A 16,751-nucleotide genomic window follows, 5' to 3' on the forward strand; every position below is an offset into this window, starting at 1 on the left:
TTTTTACCCTCTAATTTTGTCCTTGAATTCTGCATTTTTTTAACAGGAAAATGACGTTATGGCTCCAGCGATTCTGGGCACCAATAATTATGACGTTAACTTTAAAATTAAATAAAAAAGGTGATATTACAAAAGAAATCATCAGGAATAAACTAACAAATAAATAATAAACTTGAAAAACAACATGCTACTTTTACCTTCTCTACCTTTTTGTGCTTTTATTATACTGAATAAAACCATCATAAATTGATTAAGTTGACTTTGAGCATCACAACCTAAAGATCAAAGAAAAAGTCATTGACCGCAGGTCAGACGGCCGACACAATTACTGCATACTTACTTTTTATTCCTGGCCTTAGGACAGTCCTAGTCTTTGGTTTAATATAGGGATCCTAAATTGTTGCCTGTGTAGCCAGGCTTTGTTTAAACGGGCTTATGACTCAATTTAATCCGTAAAAATATAGCCATTTCATTACGGAGCGCACTCAAATATTTGTTTCTGCGGGTTTCTCCCTCATTGAAGCATAAATTGCTGCAAACTGCAGAGTTTGGAAAATGATTCCACGCCAAGTCGTTCCTAAACGAATAAATCAGGGACTAAACGCTGCCCTTAAGCAGCTAAAGACATTCATTCAGACAGTCATTCAAAACAGATCCTACATTCAATAAAAACACAGAGCGCACACACTGTACACTGGCGCTCGCCCAGTGTCACGGCAGGCCTGCCAGCTGTTATTATGCTTTGACAGTTGTAAGTCACTTGATTTCTCATTGATCCCTTTATGACTGCAATATGGCCTTTACTTGAAGGGCACAGGATCAAACGCAGAGAGAAAGCGCGGACTAGGTAAGTAAATGACGTATGAACAAGTTTTTTCTCGGCCTGTAAGGGTCAGGAGGTTCTTGTGTTACAGCAATAAACTCCCTGTCATAGTGCTAAAACAAGAACACACTTTTTACGCAGTTTGAACATTTATAGAAGCAGAAAGTCAACGAAAAAACCAGAGGCTGTCAACACTTCTCAATTTAAGGTGGTTTTATGGGCACACTAAATCATAGATGCTACACACAGTACGGGTGCATTTATACACTTAGTAGTCGTGTTGTAAATTAAAATTAATGTATTTGGTTCATTTTGATTACTCTTTCAAAGCCACATGATTATCATATGCGACTGCTGCTTCTGGGGAATTCATGTGAAGAAAACTATAGCAAAGCTTTTTCTAACCGGTTAGACGTTTTTAGAGAATTTTTTTAACGAAGTATAAATCTAGCAAAATCTAAGAAATGAAAACGAGGACTGTTCTTAAAACAAGAAAGAAAGAAAAAAAAAAACTATTGGGGTAAGAAACTTAATAGTAGAAACTGTCATGGTCAAAACAACAAAACAAAACAAAACCTTTGAATGTCTGCTTATAAAGTGCCACATTAAGTTAATTGAAAAAACAGAGTCGTAGTCACAACAAAACTAAACAAATCATAAATCAAACACACACACACAAAAAAATAAATAAATAAATAAAGATGACTGTTAAAACGAACAAAATAAACTAAACAAAAACACTGAATGCCTGCTAATACAATGCATGGTCAAAACAATACAAAAAACAAAAAACAAAAAACAAAAAACAAACAAACATTGAATGTCTGCTAATAAAGTGGCACAACAAGTTAATAATAATAATAATAACTGAATAACTGAAAAAATATATTTAAAAAAAATCTGTCATAGTCACAACAAAACAAAACAAACTGCCATGGTCAAAACAAAACAAAACAAAAAAACAATCATTGAATGCCTGCTAATACAGTGGCAGAACAAGTTAACGGAATAAACTGTCATGGTCAAAACAAAACAAAACAAAACAAACAAACAAACAAAACTACAACAAGCATTGCATGTTTGCTAATAAATTGCCATATAAAGTGCCTCTTTTATTTCAAAGATAATTAAAAAAAAATATTGAAAACAAAAACACTGTCATAGTCAGAACAAAACCAAATTAACCAAAACCAATTCATAAAACAAATACAAAAGACAGAAGATGACTGGTCTTCAAACAAGGAAAAAAAACTACTAGGGTGAGAAAAATATACTTAACTGACGAAACTCAAGAAACTGTCATGGCAGAAACAAAACAAAACAAAACAAAACCAAGTTTAACTAAATGAAAACAAAAACTTTGAATGTCTGCTACAGTTTAACTGCAGAAACTGTCAGTGTCAGAAAACAAACACACACACAAAACAAATAAACGTTTGCTAATACAGTGTCACATCAAGCTAATTGGGAAAACTGTCATTGTCACAAAAAAACAAAAAACAAAACAAAAACAGAACAAAAACAAATCATAAAAAACAAAGGAAGATGACTGGTCTTAAAACAAGGAAAAAAGCTACTAGGGTGAAAAAATAAACATAACTGAAGTAACTCAAGAAACTGTCATGGCTGAAACAAAACTAAACTAAACAAAAACAAAACAAACATTGAATGTCTAATACAGTGGCACAACAAGTTAAAGAAATGGTCATGGTCAACAGAAAAGAAAAGAAAAGAAAAGAAAAGAAAAGAAAAGAAAAGAAAAGAAAAGAAAAGAAAAGAAAAGAAAAGAAAAGAAAAGAAAAGAAAAAACAAACATTGAATGTCTGCTAACAAAGTGTGACAACAAGCTAACTGAAAAAACTGTCATGGTCAAAACAAAACCAGAAAATAAATCACAAAATACAAAAAACCCCAAAACAAAACAAACAAACAAACAAACTTGTCTTCTAATACAGTGCTTCATCAAGTTAACTGAAGAAACTGGCATGCTCACAACAAAACACAAAACTGCAAAACAAATCACGAAATGAAAAAGCAAACTGTTCTTCAAACAAGTAAAAAAAAATTGGGTGAGGAAAAAAAAAACTTTTCTGAAGAAACCGTCATGGTCAAAACAAAACAAAAAACAAATACAGAATTTTTGCTAATATAGTGTTGAATCATGATATTTTAACAAAACTGAGCACAAATCACAAAACAAACAAACTTAATAAAACACAAACATGTCTGCTATGTTTACAGTACCACATCAAGTGGCTGCAGGACTTAATAAAGAGACCTGTAGGTGGCACTGTATATTCTCTTTTGGAAAAAAAAAAAAAAAAAAGATTTCACAGCCAGACTCTTTCTGAATAACATAAGTGTCCACAGAAATGTTGTAGCAATGAAGAACAGTGCTGAAAGGACATGCAGTAAAAAAGAAAACAAGCAAATTATTTGCAACCAGGTATAAACTCCACCACATAAGAAATGCAATGTAATGCAAATTTAAAGCAATGCAATTTAAGAATGCAGTTAGGTTTAGTTTTCATCACTTCACTATTACTAGAAAGTAGTGATAATAAAGAATAAGTGGGTTTATCCTTGTTTGCATTGTGAGGTATTTATGAAGGATTCAGCGGAACATTAGTTTGGACAGTTCACTGAGTCGGCTGTCAATCTGAGTTGATTATTTTGACACCTCATTTAATCTGTAAGTGTGTGTGTGTGAGAGTAAAGAGATACAGTCAGTGTGTGTGTGTGTGCGTGTGAGAGAGAGAGGTATCTGTAATGAAAGGCATTCTCTGCTGGCGCCAGTATTCAGGAGATCCTACTGAGAGACACACACACAGACTCCTCAAACAGGGCTTGACCCACAACCACTTTACACCCTCACTCAAATGAACGCCCTTTCCCCTGGCAACACCTGCTGTGTGCTGACTATGCTACTCTCTAATAATTACTTTTTGACACTTTATTGGGTTCAGCGCCTGCACGACATACAGTACAGTGCAAGAAATGAAAATGTTAATTACACAATGGACTAGAACGAACATGGTGTGCAAACCTGTGTGTTCTTTAGGTTTTATGGTATTTCAGTGTCTTACATATGAAATATATATATATATATAATTTCAATGTTTTTTAAAGAAGACTCTTATGCTCATCAAATTTGACCAAAAATATAGATACAAACGGAAATCTTTTCTAACGGTCTTTACTATCACTTTGTATCAATTCAACACATCGTTGCTGAATAAAAGTTTTTTTTTTTTAAATAAAGAAAGAAAGAAAATAATTTACTGACCCTATTTTAAATAAATGCTGTTCTTTTTAATGTTTTATTCATCAAATAATCCTGAAAAGAAGCATCACAGGTGTAAAAAAATGCACAAAAAACCCCCCACAAACATTGATATTCATAATAACATACATAATAAATTAGCATATTAGAATGATTTCTGAAAGATCGTGTGACACTGAAGAGTAATAATGCTGAAAATTCAGCTTTACATCACAGTAATACATTTTATTTTAAAGTATATTAAAATGAAAACCCACAATATTAAATTAAATATTTTACGAGATTACTGTTGTTTTTTCTGTATTTTTAATCAAATAAACACAGCCTTGATGAGCAGAAAAGGCTTCTTTAAAAACATTAAAAAACATATCCTAAACTTTTGAATGGCAAATAGATGAAAATGTTAATATCATCCATATATTTATATTTACACACAAATATCACATCATATGCATAATCCATTTATGTGGTGACACTTTATTGTTTCTCTCATTAATGTAATTTGTTAACACAATTTAACTACATCCTATTTAACATAATAACTTATGATCTACACTCATCATTATCGCTATTATTACTGCTATTAATATTATTAATTTAGTAATCCAATTTAAATAACTTTTTATTCAGTCCTTTTTAATTAACCTGATATATCATCATTATTAATATTAATTAATTATACATTTAAATTTTTATTCAAATTTTTAAAAATAAATTCTGATCTATAATACTGCTATTAATTATTTTTATTATTAATTTATATATGTAAACAAGTTTTTATTCAATTCTTTTTAATTTATGATCTATAATAATCATTATTATTGCTATTATTATTATCACTATTGTTAAATAACACTAATACTTCTAATAATAAACTACATGTTTATAAATTGAACTTGCAGCACCGCTGTTACAGAATCAAAGCTCTGGATTTTTCTGAATAGCAACCTATTCACTATTAAAAGTGCATTCAAATGCAGTTATTGAAATTCCAATGCAATGACAGAACAGCGAACTGGTGAATACTGAAACTTTTATTCTGTTATTTTCCATTGAGGACGAATGAATGTTTGTCACACAGAAATGACTAATACTGCAGGCTTTGATTTCACCTGCTGCACCGTACAAGAATTCAATTCATTCTTCCAGCACCAGTCAAATAAATAAGATAAATACATAAATAAATACACATTAGAACTCTACGTTTATAGCAACTGGGAAAAAATAAAAAATAAAAAAAAAATACAGATCACAATAGATAAATATAAAGCACAATAAATGAACAAACGTGTAACAGAAAGGGGAAACATGTTTCAATCTGCTTTTGTAGGTTTTTTACATTCAGCTGGGATCGATTTGCTGTAGGAGTGATAAATGTACACAAAACAATTCAAAGGTCACTCGCCTTCATGAGGCGTTATCACATTCTTGAACTTTTTAAAGAATTTACAACATTAATAAACATTTAAATGGCTGCTGGTGCTTCGTGTGTAAATGTTTCAGCACACAAACAAACACAAAAATGATTTTTCCTAATAGCTAAAAGTAGTTTACCGTTACTCCAGTTTACATTCAAATCTTACACTTTAATTTAAATTCTAGTATATAATATGGTTTTGTGAACAAGCATGCAAATGTGTATAAAATGTACTTTTTGCACCAATCATTTCATCCCTACGTTCAAAAGTCAGATTTTCTCATTTAGTAAAAAAACTCCAGTGCAACAATCTCTTCTCTCTTTTAAATCAAAGACACGTTGCTTTAAGACAACAATCAGTAGTTAGAGTTGATTTAAGGGAAAACAATCAGAGTTTTTGGAATGCTTTTTCTTGCCAATGCACTCGTTTCTCAGTTGCATTGCAGTTCATTAGAACACAATTCACAGCCAATGCACAGTTCATTACACTAAGCTAAATGACTTCAAATGAAACCATAAGCGAGAACTAACGCCTAACAAACTTCGCAGAATTACAAGCAGCACAACTAAACCTACAATGCCACAGTGAGACGTGCCATCGGAAAGTGGCGTAGTGACATTTAAAACGTGTACGGATGAGCTTCAGAGTCTGGATTTCTTCTAAACGGGTACGGAGCATCGTGAGTAGATTTCAGAGAGGCTGAAAGCATTGTATTGCGGAAGGCCGACAAAGTAGAAACCTAGAAACCTTCACTTTAAAGACATCTGTGTGCGTCACAGTTAATCTAAATAGTTACCCGCACCAAATTCCCATTTTAAACACAAAAATACACACATAAACGCCTTCCCACTGACCATCAACAACATCTGGATTCCATCCTCAAAACCCTCTAAAGTGAAAATACAGAGAGCTTTCTTGCCCTTATTTCTCGGAGTGGTTCACCTCGTCTTTCATGACCGGCATCCAGGGAGGAGACAGCTCTGGGATGTTCTTCTTGGCCTGGTTGAGGTGGGTCATGGCGGTGTACAAGCTGCCCCTGGAGTTCTGCTCAGGGTAGTACATCTCCAGAGCCGACGGGGTGCAGTGTCTGTGCTAGATTACAAAGTAGATGTTTGCAAACAAAGGTTATATGGGAATACATTAACTAGAATGGAGAAGGTCAGGCAGGTTCTGTAATAAATCAAACGTAAAGGTGAATGTCATGGAGCTCGGCATTCCTGTTGATATAGCATCGGTAGAGCGCCCGAACCGCTGATAACTGCCCCTGAAACAACAATCCTGCCACTTCCGTTTACCCACATGCATAAATTTGGGGAAATCAATATTGTGGAACTGGACAACGATATTCTATTATTGTTTTTTCCAAATGTGTTGCGATAACGTGAAGCACTGAACATGCAACCTGTAAATGCAATTTTTTTTTTTTTACATAATGAACATATATTGTAAATAGGGTGTGCGATATATATTGTCTACGATTATGTCATAATTGTTGTTTAAACTTGTCTATTAAAATATAGATTCCCCCCATAATTCAAGATAAGGTACAAAAATGCTTCCGTATGACTTTAATTTGTCCTTTATATTTATATCACCTCATATAGTTAATATCACATGAAGAGTGATGTTTTACTCCAAATATCAGCCGATCGCAAATGTGAAACTGATTTAATGAACTGCTTAATAAACAAGTAGTTAATATCAAGGGATTTACATTTTAGACACAACAGGTCTTGTTTTTGCTGTATTTTGACAATGAAAATAGTTTTAAACAAAGCCTTTGAAGAAATATTTTGCATCTTTGAGCAACAGCGGTGTTTTGTTACTGAATCAATTAGTAGTTTGAATGAATCAGTTGAATGAATGACTCAATGACTCACTCATGCAGTAATCTGCTGCCACCCGCTGGTGATTTTGGGTTTATATTTAAAGTATTTCCCCCCTTTTTCTCCCCCAAATCATTTCGAATATCAGTATTCAACGTTTTTTTTCATAACAAAACACGAATTATGCATTTGTAACTGCAGGTCTTTGTAAATGCATCTAAATGCCACTTCACATGCAGATTTGTGCCACCTCTGCACATTTTGTTGATACTGATTTCATTTGATTGGTAACAGCCCTATAGTGTCTTAATATTTTAAAAAATCATTTTAAACACATTGGAAAAATTAATTTCTGGTACTAATTTCAAGAACATGAAGAATATCAAAAGCTAGTACCAGCACAATAACACGCTCAGCAAAATATGGTCCAATTATCGTTATTGTAACAAAATTTCAGAATTTTTTTTTGTCATTATTGTACACCCCTAACTGTAAAATGTATACATTTTAAAAATAGCATGTAAAACAAAACATTATTCTAGATTATTTTAAGAAAGTAACATGCAACATGTTGCATGTTTAATTCAGTGAGTGGCCAATTATCATCTCAGAAATATAATATAATATAATATTAATATTAATATTATAGCTAATATTATTTTTTTATTTTTACCCATCATATTGAAAAATTACATTTCATGTCTATTCAATGTAGTGTGCCCTGGTATACAAAATTTGCATACTGTGCAAAATATCCACCCTATACTCTGCCACAACATTAAGAGTACCATGGCAGTACGTTATTCCAAACAAAGCATGTACTCAAACTAATCATGTTATTCAATGCTGAAAAAAAACAAACTAATTTATTATGTAATACATAATCGTATGTACAGACACTTTAAATTTCAAGTTTCTAGTTAATTTCTAGTTAAAGAAAAAATCTTAAACTGTATACTGTAACTGTAAACACAAAATGTAAACTTACAGAACTTATAGATATATGATGTATCCTAAAAAAACACCTCTCAATATGGCTCAGACTGACTGCATACTGTAGTAAGCAGTAATAAACTATTTCTTTGGAATGCAAACTATGAAAGATTTATTATATTTCCAATTAGTAAAACAGATGCTTAGATGCTTAAAGTGTCAGCTACTCATCCCACAAAAAATAATTAACACAAAAAAGTGTTTTGCGACTGCAAGACGTCAATCAATAGACGTCAACATACCACAGCTTCCATAAACCTCATTCCATCTTAACAAGAGGCAATTTTCTCGCTCTTCAAGTTAGCAACGCTACATTAGTGTGGCATGCTAATTATGGCAGTGGTATCTGCATCAAAGGGGGTGAGGTGGAAGCCCCTGCAGGCCTTAATCACAGTTTAGTCATGGTTAAGACTAATTAAAGACATTCTCACACTCCAGCAAAGCTAACGCACCGCTTCAGATCCCGTCCGCAGACTGAGTATTTGCAGCTAAGCTTTGCTGAGCAGCAAACAAAGTCAATTTAAACGAATCTCACACGAACAAATGATGCATTTATTACTTAATCACTCTGCTCCAAAACCTAGTAAGCTGCCATGTGCCTATCCTAACAGAAACCGACTTTCATAAGTGGTTAACTTAGGAAGAGGGGGGAATTTGTTTCTGAATAAACAATTTTGAACGAACAGGTTGAATGAATGATTCAATGACTAAATGCATAAATACAATCACTTGTCGCCACTTACTGGAGGTACAATGTAACTTAAAAATCCTAACTACTAATGCACAAGCTGTTGTATAAAGTATTACTCATCTGGCAGCTACATTGCTTGACAGTGAAAGAAACCAGGATACGTTTTGAGGTCAAAATCATATTGAGTTGTCATACGGGTGGCAACCGCAGGCTAGTTTTTACCGAACCCACAAGTGAAGACATTTGTTTATAGAAGTGTGATTTGTCATCTATATTTCAGACCAAAAATGGTTTGTGAAGTAGACCACAAATGTTAGTATGGACAGTGTGTGTTTGTGGATACCTGGAGGACGAAGCCCTCAGGGCAGCCGAGCTGATCGTACCACAGCGCTTTATACATGACCAAAAGCAGCAGACACGCCAGGAACGCCAAGGTGATAATAATCAACCCAGTCAGCTGGAAAACACATTTACACATGTATTTATGCCTTCCATTTTTTATTTATGCTCACATTTTTATACTACCCTCACTATCAGAGAGACAAATGCAAGATCTAAGTAGGCTGGGCAGTCGGTCCTAGTTTTTACCTTGAGCTTCTCTGACATCTCATCATAAAGGTTTATGTTTAGCTTCTTGATGCTTGGCACATACAGCTTCCTCTTCTTCTCCTTCAGCTGATACTCTGCTGTGGTTTTCACAATCACCTATAGAGTCACAGAGAAAGAATGAACTATTAAAATAGTCCAAACAAAGAACAAGATGAGAGGGGGCTGGGCAGAAACCACAAGAATGGGCTCGCTGCTTTCAGAGTTAGCATTAGAAACCCTAATGGAAAACGAGCTGAAGCTGTCTTCAAACACTGTAGCTTGTTTCTGGCTGGTCGATTAGACATTATGTTCCAAACAACATCTAGACTATGTTATGGCACATCGTTGTTAGTCCATGACGGTCTACCGGCTTGCATAGAACTGACTGATACACAACAATGAGTCTAGAATTATTTGGAGAGCCAAAGTAGAGTCAGCATTCAATCCCAAACAAGTCTTACATGCTCTGATTGAAGCCAAATTTAGAATTCATTCATTGAGGCTAATCTGCTGTTGTGTTCTTTCTACATTAACTTCCTAAAAATCAGGGCATTAGGATTCCAAACCCATGTGTTCATGTGGAGACAATTCTGCAAAATTATATTACATTGATTCTTGCATGTTTCGCAATGCTTTCAAAGTAAAACGTCCAGTTAGATGAGCTAAAAGTGTGTTTAGTCTTATATAAAACAGATGAACATAAATCTGGAAATGTTTCATTACACTGGTTGTACATAATCGCAGCAACTCAGACATGAAACGTCCTCTGAGTGGTGTACAAGGTTAATGCTCTACCACATTTGAAAACAACATACCACCTACTCTAAACTTGTTAAAGCCTTTGCAGTGTTAACAAAAGTAAACGTAAGATAAAACACAATTGCTCAAGTAGGGCTCGGCGATACGGGTAAAAAATTATCACGATCATTTTTTTCATATCAGTCGATATTGATAATTATCATCATAAATGTCAAATCTTTATTTATTTCAAGTTTAAAGTCAGATTTTTGCTCCAAAGTGAAAGTTGTAGAAACCAGACCATTAATTTTCCTTAACAAAATAAATATCTAAACAGAAAAAACTAATTTCTGCATGTTCTAATGAGTTATATTGTTTCAAATCAAGAAACAGGTTGGGTTGTCTGATAATAATAATAATAATAATAATAATATCACTTTTTTGTCTCTTAGTAATGCACATTTGATAGTAGCTTGAGGATGCAGAGGTAAATTTTTGTTCATTATCATTCAGTAACTTCTGTAAAAACTGTAGCAATCTCAGTTTTATATGGTTAAATTTATTCTAACCCAGTTTTTTTTTTTTTTTTTTAAATTAAGCATTGGTCTCCCATAGTAGCAAGCATACATTTTAAATAATGATAAACACCAGTTAAAACCACACATAATAGTACCCCAATACCATGGTTAAAATATAACTAGATGCTTTTATAGGTAGCCTATTTGTATGAAAAACGGTAGTCTAAAAACATTCAGTATAAATGCACACATGCTATATCTTAAATCACAAATACATACTTACTATAAATATAAACCATTACTCCTGTAATAAAATTCAGTGTGAATCTCCCACATTGGTGCCCAGTAAATCCATGGTAAATGATGGCGATGTGTAGATTGAAAAGCCTGCTGACTGTCTCATTGCACACATATCGCGTATTTTGTGCGCTCAAGTTCATTATTTCAAATGTAGGCGCGGTGTCGCTTCCCTTTTTTTTTTTTTTTTTTTTTTTTTTTTTGCATCCTCTCTAGTGAGCTCGCGCAGCGCGGCAGTTTGAACTTTGGTCCGAGCGGATAAATGGTCCGTGTGGTGTGATTCAAATGAGTCGCGCGGTTTCGTTCCACTGTTGGCACAGAAAAATTCTATCGAACATTTATCGAACTCTCCATATCGTTTTATCGAGGAAAAATATATTGCGATAATTATCGTTATCAAATTATCGCCCATCCCTGTGCTGCAGCAACCATGACATTTTTTTGTGCAACTGTGCTATGTTGTACCAGGTGTGCTACTTATCAAGTTTACTGTGTCATTAAAGCATATGGAGCTATGTGATGCAAACATTCAAATATATTATTCTAGTTTACAAATCATGCACTGTGTTAATAATGTAGCATTGTGCAAAGAGGCAACTCTGCTTTTGTGCTATGTTGTACCAGGTGCGCTCCCGAGCACGTTTACTGTCAATAAAGCCATACATACGGAGCTAGTTATGTGAGGCAAACATTAAAATATATTATTCTAGTTTACAAATCATGTACTATGTTGTTTTAGGATCATAATATAGCATAGAGCAAATTGTGCCATGTTGTACCAGGTGCGCTACCGAGCAAGTTTAGAGTTTACATACATACGGGGCTTATGTCATGCAAGCATCAAAATGTATTATTCTAGTTTACCATGTTGTTTTGAGGTCATAATATAGTATTGTGCAAAGAGATGCTTGTGCAATTGTGCTATGTTGTACTAGATGCGCTACCAAGCAAGTTTATTGTCATTAAAGCCATACATACAAAGGTGGTTATGTGATGCAAGCATCAAAATGTATTATTACACACATAGTATTTTACAAAGAGATGCGTGATAATAGGTATTTATTCATTTATAATCTGCCCCTGTAATTATAATTTGCGAGAAAAGGACTAAAAGTAAATGTTTTTCTACCACTAGTGGTCATTTCAGCTGTAAACTGCAGTGAATTGTATTTATAGCTACTTTTTGCAAAAATCTAGGCAGAGGCAGGTTTTTCAAACAGCCTAGGTTGTAGAATACACAGGATGTTGCTACAGCATTAAAAATGCAGTGAGCGAGCTCCTACTACTATATCATTTGTCATCTTTTAAATGAGTCACTGCAAAGTTAAATTCAAACTCTGCTGTGCGTTTCCACCCGTTGCACTTGCCTCCTACAGAGCTAAGAATAGATACAAGCCATCTGTAAGAGTCCTGACATGAGCTTGTGCGCTTGCAAGATCAGATGGTTTGCAAAGTCTTTCAGTGACAAACTGTATCATACTCAGCGACAACGAATCTCAGTGGTGTCACATGAATTCTTTCTTTCATGCCAGGCTATCCGCTGGGATCTAACGGGGTGGTTTCTACCGTGTCTTTGATGGTATCAGTGGTACTGGATGTCTGCCGATCCACCTCCGGTCTCCTATTACATTCCTCCCCTTAATGAAGTTCTATGCAGAGTAATGAATAACAGAGGTGCGCTGCTGTCTTTAATATGGCGCTATGTGTGGGTTCTGCTCTCTAATGCACGAATGGTAATTACCTTATCAGGGAAAGGCTGCTGTAACTGGCCGACCTCCAGTGGAGTGATGAGGGGGATGTTGTCAAAACCGTCCTCCACCGACGGCTGTCTCTCCATCTTGTCCACCAGGTTACTTCCTAGTTTTACCATATCTGAAGCAAACATGAATGATTAGATCCTATATTCAGAAAAAAAACACAAATTAACTCGATTTCTATTCAGTTAGTGTCTTTATTTTCATTACTTAGCAATTGTGTGTTATAGCAGGAAGTTTTTTGTGGTTTCTTGTAATGTTTGATTCTATAAGCAGTTTTTACGTTCTATAAAACATCTAAATTACTTGCTTGGAGAAGTTTTTGGATGAGTTTCCTTTCCTTTCCCAGTGTATTTTCTCAGTAGTGTGTCAAATGTGTTCATAATATTTGCGCATATCCTTCCACGTCCTCATTCACCTGAGAGGTTTTGCTTCTCTGATATTACTGTTGGTTGATGTTTTCAATTTAGCACTAGTTAGTCAGTAAATATCTCTCCATTAAGTCTGTCTCTGAGGGGTCCGATGTTGTTACTCACTTACTGTGAATCTCTCTCCATGTCATTATGACTGTCTTACTCATTAGCTGACTGAGGAAAATATCTGATAGGTTACGGCTCTCTCTCATTATCTTTCTCCAACCTAATAGGCTATTAAAGAGCTCTCTACAGAATACAAAACACATAAACACAACAATCACTAGCGATAGATGAACACGTCAGCTCAAGTTAAGCCACTTTGAGATTGTCGGCATTGGCCAATAAAAGCTTGAATGATTAGACGTTTCCATAATTTCAATTATTTATTTTAAACTAAGTGGATTTTTAGTAATTATTCTTCTAGAGTGACTCAGATTACCAAGCCATTTTTTATTTAAATTGGATGCATACTGAGATTAATTAAGCAAAAACTGTTGGTTTAGATATGAAAAGGCCATCTGACAGATATATTAAAACACCAGTCATATACCGCTAGATTTTTCCATGACATTTTGGTGGCTTACAACAGATTATGCATCAAAAGTAGTTAACTTGCAAATCATACAAAAGGGGGCTATATGAATACAATGTTTTTTTTTAGTACATTAAGTTTTAATGCCAATTTATATAACTGTATAACTGATCAAATTTATTAATATTATAAATATAAACATAATCTAACTATTAGTATGAGCTGGTGAATCTGTTTATTTTCATCATTGTTAAAGATGCTATTCTATGTGTTCAAATAAATAAATGGATGGATGCTCCTTTTCTGACACAATCACTTAACGTGAAAGACACTGCAGGCCACGGAAAAGGCGTGTTTTATTGGCTCTTACGCACACACACACAAGTCTGGTTTATTATCTTTGTGGGGACTCTCCATAGGCGCAATGGTTTGTATACTCTCCACACTGTATTTTCTATCCCCTTACCCTAACCCTACCCCTAAACCTAACCCTTACAGAAAACTTTCTGCATTTTTACTTTCTCAAAAAATCTCATTCTGTATAATTTATAAGCTTATATACCGCAGGCCGGTCCCCAAAATGTCAAAAAATTTCAGGTTTTACTATCCTTGTGGGGACATTTGGTCCCCACAATGTAGCAAAAACAAGTACACACACACACACACACACACACACACACACACACACACACACACACACACACACACACACACACCTTACTGGCTCTATCAAGGTTATCCGAGATGCCCAATGTACAGAACATCAGGATGTGTGAGGCATCACAGATGATTTCTGCGGTGTCTCTCTAATAAGCTTCGACCACAGACCAATACAGCGCCACTGAACGCTTATACAATCATAAACAACATCATAATTCATTGTCGAACATTGCCAAATGTTATTTGTAATTCATCACACGGTATTACGCGCTCATAATGGACCATTATTACGCAACAGCTGCGCGTTCACTGAGGCATTACACGTCAAAACACTGATGGATGTTTTTGGATGTTCTTTCATATGTATAAGCGAATAGAAGGATTAAGCGAATTTTCGATTGGGAAAATAGAATAAACGGAATAAATTCTACGCTTCCTTCCGCGTTTCTCCAATCATAGCCGCTGCCCAGAGGTTTGGAAACCGCAGAGGCGAAACGATGGACATCGAATAACACAGCCTACAATTTGTTTTTCGACGGAGATGAATGAAAAAGAGATACTCACTGCTTTCCCTACGGCTGTCTTGCTGATGCTGATGGAGAGCTACTGTTATTATGGCGATGCGTGTGTGCGCGTGTGCGTGTGTGTAGTTGACTAAAGCGCATCCGCTCCCGTCGCTGCTGTATGATGTCAGCTGTATCGCAGCAGATAACTGGCTGATCAATGTGACAAATTGCATTTTACACATATTCACAATTACTTTGAGCAAGTTTGTTCGGTGATTTATGTAAAGGAAATTTCAGTCAAATTTTCAGATATTCTGCAAAAAGAGTCATTCCGGCTTACAGGCGGATAAAAATGTGTTTTAAGCAAGTGGAATTAAAATTAAATGATTAAATGTAACAAAATGTGTAAAACTACACATTTAGCAGTGATTTGGTAAGCTACAATTATTTTATTATTTTATTTTGTCTCATGTAGATCAAAATTAGTCAAATTTTCCATTTTTATTTTAGTCTAAGTTGTTAGACTACAGTAGTGAACACTGAAAAGTTCATCGAAGTTGTCCTAAGACAAAAATGGGTATTGTTTTGGTTTTAGCACAACTTTGACGAAAGGTTTTCCACTTCAAATGTTGACTACTGCATAAGCAAATTATTTAAACATACATTTGGTGGCTAGTTGTCACACAAAACGTTTTACAAAGACACAAAACAATCACACAAACACATTGATTTACATTCAGACAAGATGTCTTTTGGTTGAACTGTATTCACAAGCAGTGTTGGGGTAACGCATTACAAGTAACGCGAGTTACGTAATCAGATTACTTTCCCCCCAATTAACTTGTAGAGTAATGCATTACTTTTAAGAGTTACTTTATCAGGTAAGTAACGCCAATTACTTAGCTTTCCCACTTAATCACTGACAGCTCTCCTGTCCCCATGTTGAGAGAAATTTGGAAGGTGCAGAAGGCATTTTCTTCAGGACTGAAGCTTATTAATTACACTTTTGATGCAAAAAGGCCTTTGCCAAAAATATAACATTTTTGATATTAAAAACAAATAAGCAAGACCAGCTCAGGTGACAAAAAGTAACGCATAAGTAACGTAACATTACTTTCCATAAACCGTCACTAAGTAACGCAATTAGCCTACTTTTTCATGGAGTAACGCAATATTGTAATGCATTACTATTAAAAGATACTTTCCCTAACAATGAGTGCTTCCAATCTTTGTTATACATATAGATTTTATCATAGGGATTTTGGCAATTGCAGTTATTATTTTGTGAAAGTAGTGCATGAAAGACACATTTTGAATTCTCTGTGCTATCAGACTCATGTCTATAAGCTTATGAACATTTTATCATCCCTCTGCAGGACGCATGCTGTGGATTTGCCAAATGTAATTAATTTATTATGCCAACTCTTTCATCTAGTCCTTCATTTCAGCCTACATTTCTTTTTCTTACCTTAAGTTAACTGTAAACTAACTTCTGAAGAAGTTTTATGCGTAACTACTAGGCCAGATCTACACATTAGGATCAGATTTACAAATGTAGATTGATGGAGTCTGTTAAGCTAGATCATTATTTCAACACATTTTAAGACAATCATATTTCAGCATGTAGGCCTATATTAAATTGTTCCCAATGATGACTGTAATTAATATAAACCATTTTTCCCTGTTCTTCGGAATTAAAAAACATAAA

The 16,751-nt window shown here is 34.6% G+C and overlaps 1 protein-coding gene across 1 annotated transcript; it reads right to left on the reverse strand.

Annotated features, from left to right (window-relative positions):
* Positions 1-5,120: 5,120 nt before the first annotated feature.
* On the reverse strand, positions 5,121-15,225 carry caly (calcyon neuron-specific vesicular protein). The gene is made up of 5 exons (XM_051120879.1): positions 15,102-15,225; positions 12,917-13,047; positions 9,623-9,739; positions 9,378-9,491; positions 5,121-6,616 (listed from the first exon to the last, which is right to left on the reverse strand). The coding sequence occupies exons 2-5, from the start codon at positions 13,043-13,045 to the stop codon at positions 6,446-6,448; spliced, it is 531 nt and encodes a 176-aa protein (XP_050976836.1). The 5' UTR covers positions 13,046-13,047; positions 15,102-15,225; the 3' UTR covers positions 5,121-6,445.
* Between the last annotated feature and the right edge of the window lie 1,526 nt (positions 15,226-16,751).

This window comes from Labeo rohita, chromosome 1 (genome assembly GCF_022985175.1).
Source record: "Labeo rohita strain BAU-BD-2019 chromosome 1, IGBB_LRoh.1.0, whole genome shotgun sequence".
In the NCBI taxonomy this organism is placed as follows: domain Eukaryota; kingdom Metazoa; phylum Chordata; class Actinopteri; order Cypriniformes; family Cyprinidae; genus Labeo; species Labeo rohita.

Bases quoted from the DNA above. Each gene is read 5' to 3' on its own strand.
- caly (XM_051120879.1), bottom strand. From the start codon at position 13,045: ATGGTAAAACTAGGAAGTAACCTGGTGGACAAGATGGAGAGACAGCCG. The intron at 9,740-12,916 runs GTAATTACCATT...GTGACTCTATAG, and splicing joins AGCAGCCTTTCCCTGATAAG to GTGATTGTGAAAACCACAGC. The intron at 9,492-9,622 runs GTAAAAACTAGG...TGTGTTTTCCAG, and splicing joins AGATGTCAGAGAAGCTCAAG to CTGACTGGGTTGATTATTAT.